At 38.2% G+C, this 19307-nt stretch overlaps 1 protein-coding gene across 1 annotated transcript; it reads right to left on the reverse strand.

Moving 5' to 3' along the window:
• Window positions 1-2516: 2516 nt before the first annotated feature.
• LOC141626874 (uncharacterized) lies at window positions 2517-6430 on the reverse strand. Its single transcript, XM_074440472.1, has 7 exons — window positions 6285-6430; window positions 6124-6188; window positions 5455-5558; window positions 5160-5325; window positions 4798-4893; window positions 3790-3978; window positions 2517-2706 (listed from the first exon to the last, which is right to left on the reverse strand). Exons 3-7 carry the CDS (start codon window positions 5496-5498, stop codon window positions 2692-2694), a joined length of 510 nt encoding a protein of 169 aa, XP_074296573.1. The 5' UTR covers window positions 5499-5558; window positions 6124-6188; window positions 6285-6430; the 3' UTR covers window positions 2517-2691.
• Window positions 6431-19307: the final 12877 nt, after the last annotated feature.

The raw sequence follows: 19307 nt of genomic DNA on the forward strand, positions 1-19307 counted from the left end.
CTGCTTCAGGATCCAAATGAAGTGAGATGGGAGGTCTTCTTCCACGACCGCCTCTGCCACGCCCACCGCCTTGTTTTCCGGTTGTTTTCTTTCGTGTCACAGTGGACTTGACAGTAACAGAGGTGGTGTCTTTGGTAGTTTCAGTGGTAGTGGGAATCATTTCTTTAGTACTTGCAGCGGTTTTGGGGGCCATTTTTTTTGCTTTGCAATGAACTTTGGATTAAAGGTATTTCTGAGATTTATGAGTTCCTTGGACAATCTAGGTTTTGGAGGCATCTTTGAATATAAAGAGGTTGATTTTGGCGGTTTTTTTTTAAATGAAGGGAAGTTGAAAAGGATTTTTATTGTTTAATGGGTAAAAGGAGATTTTTGTGGATTTGTATAAAAGGTAATGATGTGTACGGTGGGGTTAAAGAGAGGGTTTAATGTGGTCATGTGAGGGACACAGTTAATGAGGTTTAGGTGGAGTGTTTAATTGTAGTTGATGATACATAAAGTGGGTGTGGCTCAATGCAAAAGAAAAAGAACTCAAGTGCAACTAAAGAATCTTGATTAAAATGCTTGGTTTATATTTACATGCACATGATGTTTATTTTGCTAATTAACACATTAATTCCAACCTCTAATCAATCATTAGAGAAAATAATTCAATTTAGCTATATGTCACCTAATAAACCAATTTTCAACCGAAGTCTTACGAATTGTTCTCTTTCCAACGGTTTTGTGAAAATGTCCGCAATTTGATTTCCCGTTCTACAAAAGCTTAGATATATATTACCTTTGTCGACTTGATCACATAAGAAATGATGTCTTATGTCGATGTGTTTAGTGCCTGAGTGTTGTATGGGATTCTTTGATATGTTAATTGCATTAGTATTGTCACAAAATATGGGAGTGGTCTCGAAAATAAAACCATAATCATGCAATTGTTGACGTACCCAAAGAATTTGTACACAACAAAGAGCGGCAGTCACATACTCACTTTCGGCCGTGGATAATGCAACGGTGTTTTGCTTCTTAGATGCCCATGAGATGAGACATGGTCCTAAGAATGTAGCAATACCCAAAGTGCTTTTCCTATCCAATGTGTCACCGGGATAATCCGCATCCAAAAATCCTACAAGATCAAGTTCGCAGTGAGTTAGGTACCAAAGATATAGCCCTTGTGTTCCAATCAAATACCTAAAAATCCGTTTGACGGCTTTGAAATGAGATTCCTTAGGATTTGATTGGAAACGGGCACAAATACATACACTAAATTGTATGTCGGGTCGACTAGCGGTTAAATAGAGTAAAGAACCGATCATACCTCGATATACCTTTTCACTAATGCTCTTACCATTTTCGTCCTTATCAAGCTTTATTTTAAGCACCATTGGTGTAGGCATAGGATTAGAATTAGTCAACCCAAACTTACTTAGCATTTCTTTTAAGTAATTTTGTTGATGAATCATTGTTCCGTTTTCACTTTGTTTGATTTGAAGACCAAGAAAAAATCCAAGTTCTCCCATCATACTCATTTCAAATTCGGAAGTCATTAAATCGGAAAAGTACTTATAAAGAACATTGTTAGTTGCTCCAATAATAATGTCATCGACATATACTTGCACAAGCAACAGTTCGTCTCCTTGTGACTTGATAAACAACGTTTTATGAATGGAACCACGTAAGAAACCATTTTCCAATAGAAACTTTGAAAGCCTATCATACCAGGCCCTAGGAGCCTGTTTTAAACCATAAAGTGCTTTATCAAGTTTAAAAACGTGGTTGGGGAACTCGTTGTTTACAAAGCCCGGAGGTTGTTCAATAAACACTTCTTCATCAAGGTAGCCATTTAAAAATGCGGTTTTGACATCCATTTGAAAAAGCTTTATACCTTGATAAGATGCAAAAGCTACAAGCATTCGTATGGCTTCAAGCCTAGCTACCAGTGCAAAGGTTTCGTCATAATCGATTCCCTCTTGTTGGTTAAAACCTTGCACCACTTGTCTAGCTTTATTCCTTACGATTTCTCCAACATCATCTAGCTTGTTGCGAAAGACCACTAGTAGAAAAACCCCCTTTTGTTGCGGTTTTCAGAGATTTAGGGTCCGTTGTTTATCGCGGCGTCGTATTAACTTTACGACGGTTGTAGGCGGTTGTTGAACCGCCGCAATAGCTCTCCTATAGTGGCGGTTGTTATACAAAACCGCCATTATAAACTTATATAATACGACGGTTGTTAGACAAGAACCGCCACTATAGCTATTTCAATAATAACTTTCCACCACTACATGTTATGCATAACGCCGGTTGTTGCTAAAGAACCACCATTAAAGGTAATTTGACGTCGGTTGTTAGTAAAGAACCGCCACTAAAGGTGAACTAATAGTGGCATTTCATACTTAAGAACCGCAACCATAAATAGATATATTTTTTACAAAAAAATATTATTTGCTACCAAAATTTCGGCAGCAATGTCGACATTGATTTGATAATCCAAATAGCGATATAAACAAATAATACATACAAAATAATGGCAACCAACGAACTTGCATATCATCCGACAGAACAATAACGTCGAATGTTCAAATTATACATCTAAGTGTATAAATAATCACATACACGTCTTAGTCAATAAACTAATATAACATTTCATGTTCTCTAAACATTTAATAGCCCACATGTCTTTAACATCTTTCATCTCGTCAATTAACGTAGTTGAATCTGCAATAATACACTTAGCAAACCAATAGTTAGAAAAACAACCTAGTTATTAAAATCAACATAAAGCACCATAGAACACTCCCAAGTTTGATTAAAAGCTTTTGCATGAGTGAGACACTTAGTGTAAATTATGATCTTACTTGCTCAACTCAACAATTGCTTTCACTTCATCAAATAGTACATTACCATCTGCCTACATCATACACCATGGTATAGTCTTGAACTATATTCATTAATTTGTTAATGACCAGGGCAAAAAAAAATAAGGATTATGGCTATGGAAAGAAGAAATGACTAAGAGTAGAGCCTTGATGCTCTCCATTAATAATATGGAACTATTTGGCTGCCTAGCGCTAGTCTATACACTTAAACAGACTCCTTCGCACATATCTTTGATGAGGTTAGCGTGTCAAAATATAATCTATCTTCAGAAAATAGTTTTCCTTGGTAAAAGCATATGTAAATTGTGTCTTTTGCCCCAATAGTTCGACTCAAAGACTACCAAGCCGGCAATCCCCAAATCAGAGCAAAAGGACATCGTTTTTTGGCCTATTTGAAAATTTCCCAATTGAAATTATTTCATACCTATTTTACTCTTCTCCAAACCTCAAAACATGACCATCTTTAATCCTTCTTTATACTCCACCTCCTCTTACACTTTTAACCAACCTCTTCCACATTGAAGCTCAAGAATCTCACATCCGCGTAAGTTCAAAGCAAATAGTAGTTGTGTTAAATTCTATATGTTTAATGTAATGAAAATACGACACATTGGTTTGAAAATCCAAGTATAGTGTATGACATCATTTTTTTTGATAAAACTAACATTTAATTAGGAGACTTTTGTTGATAAAATTACTCATCTACAAGTAATGGCTATGTTACTCGGCTCCTTATATGAGCTTGCATACCAATGTCTGACACTTGACAGTTGACAGTTGACACTTGGACATTTGTATGACACTCTGAGGCTTCATCTTAGACTGAAAACTTGACAGTTTTTCCTAGAAGAGCAGAGTTCAGTAACATAGGGGTAAGGTGATACTGATTCTGATACAGAACTTTGATGATAAATCAGAATACCTTGAAACAGCAGGGGTCGGCAGTACAGTCATGATACCATGACACATTCCGAGAAGGCACACTCAGCCGCCTGTATGAGTTGTTGCTACAAGCATTAGGTATGGTTTTGCTAAATCCTTTACAGTAGGACATTGCATCGACCTCTCCTCCCATAGCATTCTGAAACTTGGTAATTTCTTCCGATATATCCTGTAAAACTTGCATTGTTTAGAAACATGCATTTTTTAGCCTAAAATTTTAATTCATCTCAAAGACATTCAAAGTGATCTTTCAAGATTATATTCTGTAATAATGGAAGCCCTTCATTCATAATCAGAAGGCAAATCAAGCAGGAAGATGAAGTTTAAATACTGCACAGCTAGGCAGATGAAACCCCAACAACAGACTTAGTGGTTAATAATAAACTTCTGCATACACTAAGTCCCACGTCATGAAATAAACTCATACCACAATCTTGCGACATTGTCATTGCCATTGTATAGATAAACCAATACTAATACTAATCCAATTCAAAAAAATTTAATGTAAAAAAACCAATTACATAACCCCAAACTGAAATTAGGGTTTACTTTTACTGAAAGTGAAAAATAGAAGAGAAAAAGAATAATGAAAACTTACCAATTGAAGAGAACAAAACAGATCGATAGTGATTGAAGGAGGTGAAGGACCAAGATGAACATAGGAAACGCATTAATGGCAGAAGCGTAGTGATGGTGGTGGTGGTGGCGTCGCCTGTGATGGTGGTGGTGGTCTACGCATTAATGACATATTGAACTACTTGTAAAAGAAAGGGTTCACAGTCAAAACATAACTGAACGGAAAGTAATTTTATCTACTTACGTTGGTGTATAGATTGGTCTCCCATACACTAACAAAACCTTCCATGCCTTTCCTTTATGTCTTTATAGCCGTGTCAAACGAAACCAAATTAGCCCTTACATGTCATCAAGATATTACACTAGAATATTTAGAATATATTCGAAAAAGGAATTAGGAACTTACAACAACCTTAGCAAGTGCTTTTGCTAGCAGGTCAACATGTGATAGACCAGAAGTGCTTAAAAGTTCCTCAGTAGACTCAACTTCTTGAAAGATGGAATTACACTGAATTTCGCAATGGAAGGTAGTGAATAAAGAAATAAAACCATCATTGCTGAGATTTGATATTTAACATTCGTTATTGCAACATATTATAATATATACTTTGTTAACCATGACTCAGTTAATGTATGCAACTTGCAAAATATTATAACCATACTTCGTTATTGCAATGGTTGCTTTCATTCATTAAAAAAAGTCAGTCACCAACTTAAAGATGATAAGCTAAGGCTAATTAAAGAACCACATTTCAAGAGAGTGCATCTGCTTACCAAATTCAAATAACCATAAAGTATAGGATGCTTATTAGCATCAAGAATTTTTTTGATCAGATCACAATCTTCAAAAAGATGCTCAATAACAACATCATTCCCATTTTCCAAACATGAGCAGATAATGCTTTCAACATGGTGATGTAACGCATTATTGTATGAATACCTGTAGAATCAAAATAATATCATGAATACCTGTAGAATCAAAATACTAGCATGAGTAAACTAAAGAAACAACATATTGAGGATCAAAACTACAGCCAATTTGGAATATCATGCACTTTCAGCAACTCACTCGAAAAAAAGGTCTACAACTTGTTTAATGGTTCCAGAGTTCATCAATTCCTTATCTGCAGCTTGGTTTCCAGCTTTCAGCAGAACAACAATGAACTCAAAAATCTATAGAAAAATGGACCAATTAGAACAATTAACCGAACAATGCTCACTTGGCAGAACTATATATTAAAATGGAAGGAAAAAGAGTAATTCAAATCCAGCCAGAGCAGAAACTCCAGTTAAAATATGCAAGATTGAACACTTCATTATGCAGAATATTATTATTTGTACTCTCTCCCTTTTATCATGGGAAAAACAATTAGATTGAACACGATTACATGGTTAGACGTATTCAATTATTCTTCCAGCATACTACAGTAGTACCGCATTTGCTTGGGGATCTCTAAATCACGAATCGTCAATAGCGAATTCAATCCTCTCGTTTGCTGAAAATACATATTAACACATATTCTGTAAGACCTGATCGTGAATCAGTAATGGCGTACTCGCAACGAATCCAGTAACTCGCCAATTAGGATACAAAATCCCCAATTTTCATAACCTTAATTCAACTATAATTACATAATAAATCAACAAAACACATTCTAACCTATACTAATTAACATAAAACAACATATAAAACACAAATAAAAAACAAACAATAGCTTTATAAAAGAAGAATACTAACCTTGAAATCAAGGGTAATGATTGGTAGCTGACGATCGGCTTGGGTGGCATGTGGGTCGACAATAACTGAAAACAAAAGGATGAAATAAAATGCTGATTAATTAGCCAAAATCGATGAAACCCTAAAACCATAAAATCGATGAAATAAAGTATGTGACTAACCTCGTGACAAGGAGTTTACGGTGGCGTAATGGCGAGAGGAAAGGAAGTTGTCGGTTGTCGGAGTTGAACTGTGAGGGGATTGTGAGGTTTTGGCGGTTGGAAATGAAAAAGATGACAAAGAATGAACTTTAATCAAAATCAATACAAAGTACGAGAATAGAGAGTATAATGTAAAGGGTTTTTAGAGGTTTTAATTTTTTTTGTTTTTCTATTAAAGTCGGTTTTAATTAGAAACCGACACAAAAACATATTATGGTGGTTTTTAGCCCAAAAAATTATAACTTTATATCAACTTTTAGCGTCATTCTTAACGTTGGTTGTTAATAGAACCGCCATAATTGACCTATGGTGGCATTTCCTATTTGGAACCGCCATAAAAAGTTTATATTATCACATCGGTTTTTACTTAAACCACCACTATAGACCTCCTACATAGATAAAAATTTCCTTCCACCCAATTTATTGGGCTTTTCGCGTCATTTCTATTAGAACCGCCACGATAACTGCGTCGTAATAGGGTTTTTTTTCTACTAGTGGACCCACCGTGTACCAATTACAGTACGTTGGGAGGGCCTAGGGACAAGATGCCATACCTTGTTTCTTTTAAAATGCTCCAATTTCTCTTGCATGTCTGTTACCCAGCATTCATCAATCATGGCTACTGTGACATGGTCCGGTTCAATTTGAGAGAGGAAAGCATTGTGTGCACAGAAATTTTGAAGCGATGATCTGTTTTTTATTCCAGATGTTAGGTCACTTGTTAGGTTTGATAAAGGATGTGAGCTTTGGTGTTTCCATTTTTTGGGAATAAGTGAGTTAGAGGAGTCGGTTTGTTCGTCTGTAACAGTGGAGGGGACTGTTGCACGAGGATTGTTTGAAGGAGATGATTGTGGTTCGTTTATGATTTAATTGGGCTGTTCTTCACCATCCTTATTCCCCGTGGATGAGCTAGCATCTTCTTATGTTGGAGGACGATTAGTTCCCCCTGAATTTTCTACATCCTCCTCAGGCAACATCGGCTTCAACTATTGCTCAGCCTCTTCCACCACTTGATCCATATCATGTCGTGTCATTCCAATCTCAAAATCATCATCATATTCATCATCCTCATCATCAACCTGTGTGTTTGACACAAAAAGACTAGATTTATCAAATATTGCATGAACACTTTCTTCCATTTTCATAGTCCTTTTGTTATAAATTTTATAAGCTTTACTATGATCGAAATAACCAACAAAAACTTCTTCATCACTACGAGCATCAAATTTGCCAAGGTTGTCTTTTCCATTATTGTGCACAAAGCATTTACTACCAAAGCATTTTAAGTGCGAGATGTTAGGTTTTCTTCCTCGTAGTAGTTCATAGGGAGTTTTCTCAATGATTTTTCTAATCATGACACGGTTGTAAATATAACAAGATGTGTTTACGGCTTTGGCCTAAAAATTCCTAGGAACTTTAGAGCTAATGAGCATGGTCCTAGCCATATTTTCAAGAGTTCGATTCATTTGTTCCACAACCCCGTTTTGTTGTGGGGGTTCTTGCGGCCGAAAAGTTGTGGCTAACACCAGTCTCATTACAATAGGACTCAAATGACAAGTTCTCAATTTCGGTTCCATGGTCGGATCTCAATGAGACAAGTTTATAACCAAATTTGTTTTGAACCTTTTTGACCCAAATTAAAAACTCATCAAATGTTTGGTCCTTATAACTTAAGAAGAGAAGCCAAACAAATCTTGTGAAACCATCTACAATGACACAAATATAACGACTTCCACCTCTACTCACAATACGCATGGGACCGCATAGATCAATATGGATGAGTTTAAGAGGTAAGGAAGTGCTAACTACCTTTTTGGATTTAAAAGAGCACTTGACTTGTTTTTCTTTAACACAATCATCACAAAGTGACTTAAATTCAAACTTAATGTTAGGAATGCCTTCAACTAGAGCAAGTCTCTTGAGGGTGTTAAGTGTTTTAGCATTATATGACCAAGTCGTTTGTGCCAAAGCCAAGGGTCATTATTTTGAACACTCATGCATGATAATGATTGACCCGACAATGAGTATAGATTAGTCATGTAGACATCTTTGACACGTTTACCTTCAAGTATGAGTTCTCTAGTTTTTCCATTGATGATTCTACATTCACTAGCAAGAAATTCAACAATATTACCTCGATCACATAGTTGTGAAATGCTCAAGAGATTGTGTTTCAAACCTTTGACAAGCAACACTTTGTCCACGCACAATGACTTTGACCTACCAACCATTCCAATACCAATGATTTCACCCTTTTTGTTATCGCCAAAAGTCACCATACCACTATCGTAGGCTTCTAGCGAGAGGAATTGGCTTTCATCTCCCGTCATGTAACGAGAGCATCCACTGTCTAAGTATCAATTGCTGCTGCCCCTCACTAATTCCTATAGGAAATCAAACATTTAGTTTAGGAACCCAAACAAGTTTGGGTTCCTTCTTGACAATAACTTTCTTGACTTCCTCTTTCTTGATCCAAACTTGTTTAGCAATTTTAGTGTTTCTTTCTAAGTCACGGACTCTTTTCTCATAACCATTAAACTCATGACCTGTTTTACCACAATAATTATAAATGATGTATTTAGGAAGACCGACATACTTTCTTCTTCGGAAGTCAGTTTTGCTTGGATCCTGGTTTCGAGTGCAACAGTGCGTGCTACTGTTGCATTTGAAACCAAGTCCAGCTTTCTTTGCAAATTTTTCATATTCTTGTGATTATTTTAAGAGAAACTCCAAAACATTCTGACTTCTTTCCCATTTTAGGTAAAACATCTTAGCCTCATCTAGCTCTTTAGTCAATGTTTCGATTTTAGCAAGATGATTAAGATTTAATCTACCCAAATTGTCGAAAGCTTGCTTTGCATGTCTTGCTTCATTATTAAGTAACAACCCAATTTGTTCTAGTTGTTTGTTATCCCTTTGACACAATGTGAGGTCAGCTAAAAGAGAGTCGCGTTCTTTAGTCAAGGAAGACACTACTTTAGTGAGAGCATCTATTTCTTTTCTTGACTCGGATGCCACAGTAGAAGCATCTGTAGCATGAGTCTGTTCAGCCTTTTTCAAGCTCTCAATTTGAGGAAGAAGGTCATCGTTTGATTTTTGCACTCAATCTAAGGCACTTTTGACATAACTAGACTCATCATTCAACATTTCAGCAATCTTAACAAGATCATCTTTTTCATTATCACGAGTTGCTAAGTCAATCAAAAGTTGGTCACGTTCTTGAGTTAGTGACGACACATTTACTTTGGTAGAACCAGATGCAACAGTGCATGGATCTATTGCATTCGTTTCATCGACCTTATTGGCTAGAAACAGATTTTGTTTTCGAAGCTTTTTGATTTCTTTTTCAAGACTCAACATGGAACTAGGTTGATAATTCTCATTTAGACTTTCTTTTAAGATAACATTTTCTTCAGCTATGTCCTCAATTTCAATTTGCATAGCTTCCAACTTATTAGTTTGGACATGACATTTATCGATGAATTGATCTAGAAGGAGACAAATTTTGTCTTTAGAGAAGGAACGAACCTTTTTCTTGAGCTTAATTACCTCATGGTCTAAATATGAGTCGGAATCTACGGAATTAGCCTTTCTTTGAGGATTTGGAATCACTTTTTGAGAAACTAGACGAGATGCATAATTTGGCGTCTAATTCATCCTCAAGGACATCGTCCTCTTCAGAATCAGATATGTCCTGATGAGTCATAATTATATACATATTTATGCCTCCCCTTAATTGCTTTTGATACGATTTTCGTGCTAGTTTATAGCATTTACATGCCTTTTAAGTTAGAATGTCGATACTTCCGCCTTTTGATGTTTGATGCAGGAATGATGCATTTTAGGAGCAAAGGAATGAAATGAGCATCACGGAGTGGGCATGAAGGGATACACGAAGCATGGCACGAGAATCCATAAGAATGAAGGAAGAGAAGTTAAGAAGAAAACACGAAGAAAAGAGTTTCTTATTACAAGTACCTACTTTGAAGAGCCATATCTCGAGTTCTACAACATATTTTCAAGTAATTCTAATTGGAAGTGAAATCTTATTTTCTTAGCTTTCCAACGCCGCAAAAATCGCTTGTTTCTGACAAGTAACGAAGAAATGGCGGTTGTTTGAATTTCAGTGCGCGAAGCAGGAAATTGGTGCCTCGATCGAGTCAACCTTGGCTCGATCGAGGAACTTCATTCTCGATCGAGTCACTCTTGACTCGACGATCGAGGAACCAACCTAATCAACTAAACTTTGCAATGTCGAGAGTTGGGTGTTCTTGAACTTTGGTGCCTCGATCGAGCCAGGCCTGGCTCGATCGAGGAAGTGGTTCCTCGATCGAGTCCACCTTGGCTCGATCGAGGAACCTTCCAGTTTTATAATTCCCGCAACTTTCCTTAAGTCGGTTATGTATTGATATAAATACCAAAACTAGTATCCTAGGTTATTTATGCTTTATTTTACATAGGTTTAGTATAGCTACCTTAGAAAACTCTCTCAAATACTTAGTTTAGTTTATTTATTGTTCTTCCTTCCGGATCTAAACATTGCTATCACGGTATTGTTCTAATCTTTCAATAATTACTATTTCAATTACTTGTTCATCTTTATTATTGTTCATCATGCTTTCCATTACTATTATTGTTGTTATTGCTTTAGTTATGAGTAGCTAATTTATTCATCTAGGATGAAAGGGGATCTAGGTTGTTAGAAAAGGGGTTACTTATGAATTGATTGTTAAATTGCTCTTAACTGTTGTTTGATTATCGTATTACTTCCAATTAGTTAATTACTGATCAAAATTGATTAATTAGTCTTCCATAAACTAGGATTATCACCGACCGGGTGGAATAAAACTCTTAGGACTCGAAAATGGACAGAAAACAAAGCTTAAAACCGTGACTCAAATGCTAAAGATCGAGTGAATTGGATATGAAATAAACCAAGCACAAAGCCAAGGTTTAAGACTAAGAGCTTGTTCAAGCACCTAGCAAAGAACTCACTCAACCCCTAGCACTAAGCATAGGAGGATCTTCTAGCACAAAGCAAAGAATTTAAGAGGAAAAACTAGGTTTTCACTTGTATTAATGTTCATAAAAATCTGAGGTTTCTCAAGTGCCTAGCGTGGTTTATATAGACCAAGGCTTACAATCTTGACCCTTGATTACTAGTTTCATCTAAGGGCCACAAAATGAGCAGCTAAAAACCAAGAAAAACGGCAGCCAAGGCTATGACAATGCTGAAATGAAAAGGACATAAAGCAAATAAAGTAAACTAATAGTCCAATCTTCCTTGTTTATAGCTCAACTTCTTATTTATGATTATATGGACTGATTGGGGCTTGAGGAAAACCGTGTAAGACTCCATGCTGCAGCCAAAAAGTCCCTTGAGCTTTGTTGGAACAAAAGAAGAAAGATTGATAGCGACATTTAGCTCATTGTTCAAAACCGGGTCCCCTTGTACCATTGCAATGTTTCTTCAATTAAAATCTGAATGGCAGCCCTAGGAGATAAAAGATCCTACACAAAAACGTCCCAAACTCACCCAAGATAATAATTAGGATGGTTGGAGCCATGACTTCTTAGACGGTTTTGGTGTTAGACCTCAAATTGTGACGAGGTCCAAAACCGGGTGAATTGTGGCCTTTCTCGGTTTGATTTGCGTCAATCTCCCCTTCTTGAAAAGGATTTGCCCTCAAATCCTCGAGCTTATCCTCCTCAATCTCTTCATAATAAGGACTTAGATCCCCAACATTGAAAGTTCCATGGACTCCATATTCTCCGGGAAGGTTTATCTTGTATGCATTGGACCCGAACTTCTCAAGTACTTCGAATGGACCATCAGCTCTAGGCATGAGCTTATTCTTCCTCTTTTCTGGAAATCTTTCCTTCCTCAAGTGTATCCAAACAAGATCTCCGGGTTCAAAGCTTTTGGTTCCCTTAACACCCTTGGATTTGGCCTTGTGAGCCTCATTAGCCTTCTCAATTTGCTTCTTGACTTGTTCATGGACATGGAGCATTTGTTCAACCCTTTTCTTAGCATCATAATCAATGGTATTTCTTTTGATGGGTGCCAAATCAGTAGGCATCATAGGATTCACGCCATATACCACCTCAAATGGAGACTTGCCCGTGGTTGTGGAAGGGGCTCGGTTGAAGGCAAACTCGGCTTGAGCTAGTTTGAGGTCCCAATCTTTCAATGACCTTGCAACCGTGCACCTAAGGATCCTCCCCAAGGTCTTGTTGGTAACTTCCGTTTGCCCATCAGTTTGAGGGTGATGGGAGGTGCTAAACAAGAGCCTTGTTTTGAGTAGCTTCCATAAGGTTCTCCAAAAATGACTCATGAACTTGGAATCCCTATCCGAGACAATGGACTTAGGAATACCATGTAGCTTGACCACTTCTTTGAAATAGAGCTCGGCCACACTAGTTGCATCTTCGGTTTTCTTGCAAGCAATGAAATGAGCCATTTTGCTAAATCTATCCACAACCACCATGATTGAATCCTTCCCTCTTTGAGTTCTTGGTAAAGCAACAATGAAATCCATGCTTATGTCTTCCCATGGTTGATTTGGAACCGGCAAAGGAGTGTAGGGGCCTGTTTGGAAGTAGGATTTTGATTGTTGACAAGGAGCACACCTCTTGATCACATCTTGGACATCCCCAAGCATCTTAGGCCAATAGAATTGCTCTTGGAGTATGTCATAGGTCTTTTGAATGCCAAAGTGTCCGGCAAGACCATTGGAGTGAACTTCCCTTATCAATAAGTTTCTATAAGGTCCCCTAGGCACACACAACTTGTTTCCAAAGAATAAGAACCCATTTTGAACCAAGTATTTGCTCTTGAGCTTGATTCGGCCAGATTGAAAGAGCTCCCATTCTTCTTTAAAATCCGGATCTTCCACATATAATTCTTTCATGTACTCAAACCCAAGGACCCTTTGCTCCATGAAACTCAACATAATGAACCTCCTTGACAATGCATCAGCCACTATGTTATCTTTCCCCTCTATGTACTTGCTTGAGAAGTTGAAGGATTGTAAGAACTCCACCCATTTAGCATGCCTATGATTGAGCTTGTGTTGACCATTAATGTATTTGAGAGCCTCATGATCAGAATGTAGGACGAATGGTCGTGGTTTCAAGTAGTGACTCCAATGGGTTAAGGCTCGAACAATAGCATAGAACTCCTTATCATAAGTTGAGTAGTTGAGTTTGGCACCACTCAATTTCTCACTAAAGTAAGAAATTGGCTTGTGCTCTTGAACAAGGACAGCCCCAATGCCAATGCCACTAGCATCACACTCAACTTCAAACAACTTATTGAAATTTGGCAAAGTAAGAATAGGAGACTCACAAAGCTTCTCTTTGATGATATTGAAGGATGATTCAGCCTTGTCTCCCCATTTGAACTCCCCTTTCTTCATACATTCGGTTATAGGAGCCATAAGTGTGCTAAAATCTTTGATGAACCTCCTATAGAATGATGCCAACCCATGGAAACTCCTTACATCCGTGATGTTCTTAGGTATAGGCCATGATTTGATTGCCTTAACCTTCTCTTGATCAACCAATATGCCTCGGTCAGAAATGATAAAGCCCAAGAATTGGACTTCATTTTGCATAAAAGAACACTTCTCTAGCTTGCCATACAACTTGTGCTCCCTAAGGGTTTCAAACAACACTTGTAAATGCTTGAGGTGCTCTTCTTTGGAAGGACTATAAACCAAGATATCATCAAAGTAAACAACCACAAATCTGCCCAAGTAAGGTCTAAGTACCTCGGTCATGAGCCTCATGAAGGTACTTGGTGCATTAGAAAGACCAAAGGGCATCACAAGCCACTCATATAACCCATGCTTAGTTTTGAATGCCGTTTTCCATTCATCTCCTTCTTTGATTCTTACTTGGTGATAGCCTTGCCTTAAATCAATCTTTGAAAACAATTGAGCTCAACTAAGCTCATCCAAGATGTCATCAAGCCTAGGTATTGGGAACCTATACTTGATGGTAATGTTGTTGATAGCTCTACTATCCGTACACATCCTCCAAGACCCATCTTTCTTTGGCACTAAGAGGGCCGGGACAGCACACGGACTAAGGGACTATCTCACAAAGCCTTTGCTCACAAGTTCTCCAATTTGTTGTTGTAATTCTTGAGTAGCTTTAGGATCACTTCTATAGGCAGCCTTGTTTGGTAATGTAGCTCCCGGAATGAAATCAATTTGATGCTCAATGCCCCTAAGAGGTGGCAAGCCACTTGGAAGCTTATTTGGGAACACATCTTCATAGGATTGGAGGAGCTCTTGGACCTCCTTAGGAAGTGAAACATTCTGCCCAAAAACCACATCTTTTGCAATAAGAGCATAGACATCTTCATCACCCTTTAACTCTTGGAGCATCTCGGCCTCATTGATCAATAATACCTCTTTTGAAGGCTCAAGCATGGATGGTGGTGTAGTATGCTTAAGGACGGGTGGAAGTGGTGTTAGAATGACCTTTCTTGAGCCAAACTTGAAGGTGTAAGTGTTGACTCTCCCATGGTGTACCGAATCCCTATCAAACTCCCAAGGTCTCCCAAGAAGAAGATGACAAGCATCCATAGGTAGAACATCACAAAGGGCCTCATCCGAATAGTTCTTGCCAATGGAGAAGGTCACAAGGCATTGCTTATCCACTCTAACTTCTGCCCCCTTGTTAAGCCACCTTAATTTATAAGGACTAGGATGGTCTTGTGTGGGTAAAGATAGCTTTTCAATGAGAGTACTAGAGGCTACATTGGTACAACTCCCTCCATCAATGATAAGATTGCAAACTCTTCCCTTAATGGTGCACCTAGACCTAAAGATTTGTTGTCTTTGGTCCATTTCCAAGGGTTGGGGTTGGGTATGCATCACTCTCCAAGTAACCAAGCTAAGACCCGCATCCGGCATAACCACATCAGCCTCCTCATGGTCCGTCCCTCCCTCATCCTCATCACACACAAGGATCTCATCATCACCCCAATGAACCACTTCAAAGCTACTAAGGGCTCTCTTGGTTGGGCATTCTTTGGCAAAGTGACCATAACCTTGGCATTGGTAACATTTTTTGAGAGGCATGGTCTTTTTTTGTGAGGTTTCGACTGTTTTTCCTTTGTCAAGTATGGGGGTTTTGTTTTGAGAGGGTGGTTCATTAATTTTGAAACCGGTTGGGGGCTTAAAGGTGGCTGTTTTGGCGGCTGGTTTGGTGGTTGTAGCCTTCCCTTTACCCAATTTCTCAACCCTCAAAGCCAAATTAACGGCTTCATCAAAGGACCATACTTGTTTCATTCTAACCCTATGAGCAATCTTAGTATCTAACCCTTCAACAAATCTAGCAATTTTTCTTCGGGCTTCTCATTGAGTTCACATTGCAAAGTAAGTTGTTCAAAGTCTCTAAGATATGACTCAAGTGGTTGTTGGTCTTGTTTAAGTTGTGTGAGCTTAATGAAAATGTCTTGAGTGTACTCTTTAGGTATAAACTTCTCATTAAGCTTCTTTTTCAGTTTTAACCAAGACTTAATAGGTTCCTTACCATCCCTTCTTCTCTGATTTTTTAAGTTCTCATACCAAAGGGAGGCATAGCCTTTGAGTTTCAAGATTGCAACTTTAAAAGCTTTGCTATCGAAATAACCTTTAAACTCAAAGACTCTTTCAATGGTCCTAAACCAATCTAACAAATCCTCGGGGTTTAAACTACCATGAAAATCAGGAATCTCTACCTTTAAGTCTTTGTTGGGCTCTCCATGAAAGGCCTCGGCCATGGATTCCTCCGAATCAGAAAGCTCCTCTTCCTCACGGCCACCATGAGCTCGTCCTCTTCCCATGAGGCCACGGCCTCTACCTCTGCCTCTAGGTGGTTGTCCTCCTCTTGGTGGTGGTGTTGGAATATTAGCCATGATAACATTGAAAGATTCTAGCAACAAATCACATTTTTCAGAAAGTTGAGTAACTTGTGTTTCAATTCCAGCAATCCTTTCTTCACTCATGGTTGTTTTTTGTGTTTTTAATGTGGTTAGGGTATAATGAACTCACAAAGAAAGGATTTTGTTGTTAACCAAAGCTCTGATAACCAATTTGGAATAAAACTCTTAGGACTCGAAAATGGACAGAAAACAAAGCTTAAAACCGTGACTCAAATGCTAAAGATCGAGTGAATTGGATATGAAATAAACCAAGCACAAAGCCAAGGTTTAAGACTAAGAGCTTGTTCAAGCACCTAGCAAAGAACTCACTCAACCCCTAGCACTAAGCATAGGAGGGTCTTCTAGCACAAAGCAAAGAATTTAAGAGGAAAAACTAGGTTTTCACTTGTATTAATGTTCATAAAAATCTGAGGTTTCTCAAGTGCCTAGCTTGGTTTATATAGACCAAGGCTTACAATCTTGACCCTTGATTACTAGTTGCATCTAAGGGCCACAAAATGAGCAGCTAAAAACCAAGAAAAACGGCAGCCAAGGCTATGACAATCTTTGAAATGAAAAGGACATAAAGCAAAGAAAGTAAACTAATAGTCCAATCTTCCTTGTTTGTAGCTCAACTTCTTATTTATGATTATATGGACTGATTGGGGCTTGAGGAAAACCGTGTAAGACTCCATGATGCAGCCAAAAAGTCCCTTGAGCTTTGTTGGAACAAAAGAAAAAAGATTGATAGCGACATTTAGCTCATTGTTCAAAACCGGGTCCCCTTGTACCATTGCAATGTTTCTTCAATTAAAATCTGAATGGCAGCCCTAGGAGATAAAAGATCCTACACAAAAACGTCCCAAACTCACCCAAGATAAGAATTAGGATGGTTGGAGCCATGACTTCTTAGACGGTTTTGGTGTTAGACCTCAAATTGTGACGAGGTCCAAAACCGGGTGAATTGTGGCCTTTCTCGGTTTGATTTGCTTCACCGGGTTAAGACTAGTATAGGCCACGATAATTGAATAGAGATAATTTAATGATAGCGACCGCATGTTAAATTAGATTTAAAAGAAATATTAGAATCGACCGATCATATGACTTTCAACAATATAAATCGCTCAATCAATTAATTAAATCTCACCCTTGACGACTACCTAGTGAACCCGAATCCCTAGACTCTTTAATATTATTGTTATTCATCCTTTATTTACATTGCAATTAGTTGTTAGAAATCAAATCAAACAAACCCCCATAAAACGGTTACCTTTAGGACAAACTTAAATATAAACAAACTAGATAATCACCGCCTCCCTGTGGATTCGACCCTGACTTACCGCTAGCTGTTTTGTTAGTACTAAGCTAGGATTTATTTTGATTAAGGCAAACGATTGAAAATAACCTTATCAAATTTGGCGCCGTTGCCGAGGAGGCAACAATTGTTCTGTTTGTTTCTGTTTATTTTTGTCTTTTGTTTCAGGGAACTTCAGTTCCTTGAGACAGTTTTATCTTTTCTTGTTGTTTTCGTGTATGCCCAGGTCTAACAGGTTAGAGATCCTACCGTTTGATCCCAAGCCAGGAAAGACTTTTCGCTACAGACGAAAATTTCAAAGAGAAGTAAGTCAAGTGGAAGACTTGAGTACACTTGACTACGAGCGGTATACTTTCGCAGAAGACTCGTCCTTAGAAGAGGACACACTTATTTCTGTAGCTGTGACTTCTACAACACCAAAGATGCCTACATTAGCAAGTCACTCCGAACCCACGGTTGATTCTATTCCTAAAGGCTTCAAGATCCCTACCGTTGATAAGGGAAATTTTGAGATCAAGCCTTCTTACATAAGCTTGATAGAGAGGAATTTATTTCGAGGAAAATCAGGAGAGGACCCCGCAAAGCATATGGAGAAATTCGTTACTTATTGCTGTTCTATTCCTTTGACAGCTGGGGTGTCTCAAGATCAGGTCAAGCAAACTCTCTTCCCTTTCTCTTTGAGAGATGATGCATCTGAGTGGTTAAGGGACTTAGACATGGAGACCGACGCAATTACCAACTGGACTTCTCTAGCTCTTGCATTCTACAAGAGGTATTTTCCACCACAGAAAACTAATGCATTAAGAAGTTAGATTACAAGTTTTAAGCAAGGTCCTACTGAGGATTTTAATGAAGCATGGATACGGTTCAAAAGACTAGTGCAGTCCGTCTCTCACCATTGTTTTGAGATTTGGTTCCTTTGGAACCAGTTTTACAACGGGTTGTATGATGATCATAGAGCTTTACTTGATTCTGCTGCCAATGGGAGATTCCAAGATAACACCAATGCTGGTAATGCTTGGAAGTTGATTGATCAGATAGCTACTCACACAGCTGAGTATGGTAACCCCAGAGGAAATAAGAGAGAAAGTGGCTCAGATAGTGCGGTTGCGGCACAGTTGGAAGCCATACTGGCTCAAATAGCTGAATTGAAGACTACTCAGTCTTTGGGTAAGCAAGAGATGGTTCATATGGTTCAACTAGAAGTGTCCTGCGAGAGATGTGGGATAGATGGCCACACTGCGGCCAAATGTATGAGTACTATTGAGCAAGTTCATGCTTTCCAATCTTTCAAGCAAGGTACACTATATTCTAACTTCTTTCAAGTTCCTCAACAAGGTACCTATGTTATCCCTCCAAACTGTGGTAATCAACCACAAGGAGGTTATCAAAGGCCAAATCAAGGAGGTTTTCAACAATTTCAACCTCCTCCTCAAGCTCCAAGTAATGAAGTGTCGGAGTTAAAAGCTCTATTGCAACAAACTTTGATGATGCAACAAAAGCAAACGGCTCAAATCTCCGAACTTATGACTCATAACAAGATGTTGGATACTCAAGTTGCTCAAATGGCGGCTCAAAATCCTTCAAAACAGTTCGTCCTTCCTCCTCAAGGTAAATAAGCTCATGAGCATGTAAATGCTATTTCTTTGAGGAGCGGTACTACTTATAAGAGTCCGAATATACCCACTAATGAAGATGAGGTTCCTTATATGCATACTAAGGGATTGGGCAATTTAGAGCTTAGTGATGACGA

This window comes from Silene latifolia, chromosome Y, assembly GCF_048544455.1.
Source record: "Silene latifolia isolate original U9 population chromosome Y, ASM4854445v1, whole genome shotgun sequence".
In the NCBI taxonomy this organism is placed as follows: Eukaryota; Viridiplantae; Streptophyta; class Magnoliopsida; order Caryophyllales; family Caryophyllaceae; genus Silene; species Silene latifolia.

Coding starts and splice junctions, on each gene's coding strand:
- LOC141626874 (XM_074440472.1), bottom strand. CDS start 5,498: ATGAACTCTGGAACCATTAAACAAGTTGTAGACCTTTTTTTCGA. Junction 5,326..5,454: donor GTTGTAGACCTTTTTTTCGA/GTGAGTTGCTGA, acceptor TTGATTCTACAG/GTATTCATACAATAATGCGT. Junction 4,894..5,159: donor TTTATGGTTATTTGAATTTG/GTAAGCAGATGC, acceptor TGCGAAATTCAG/TGTAATTCCATCTTTCAAGA.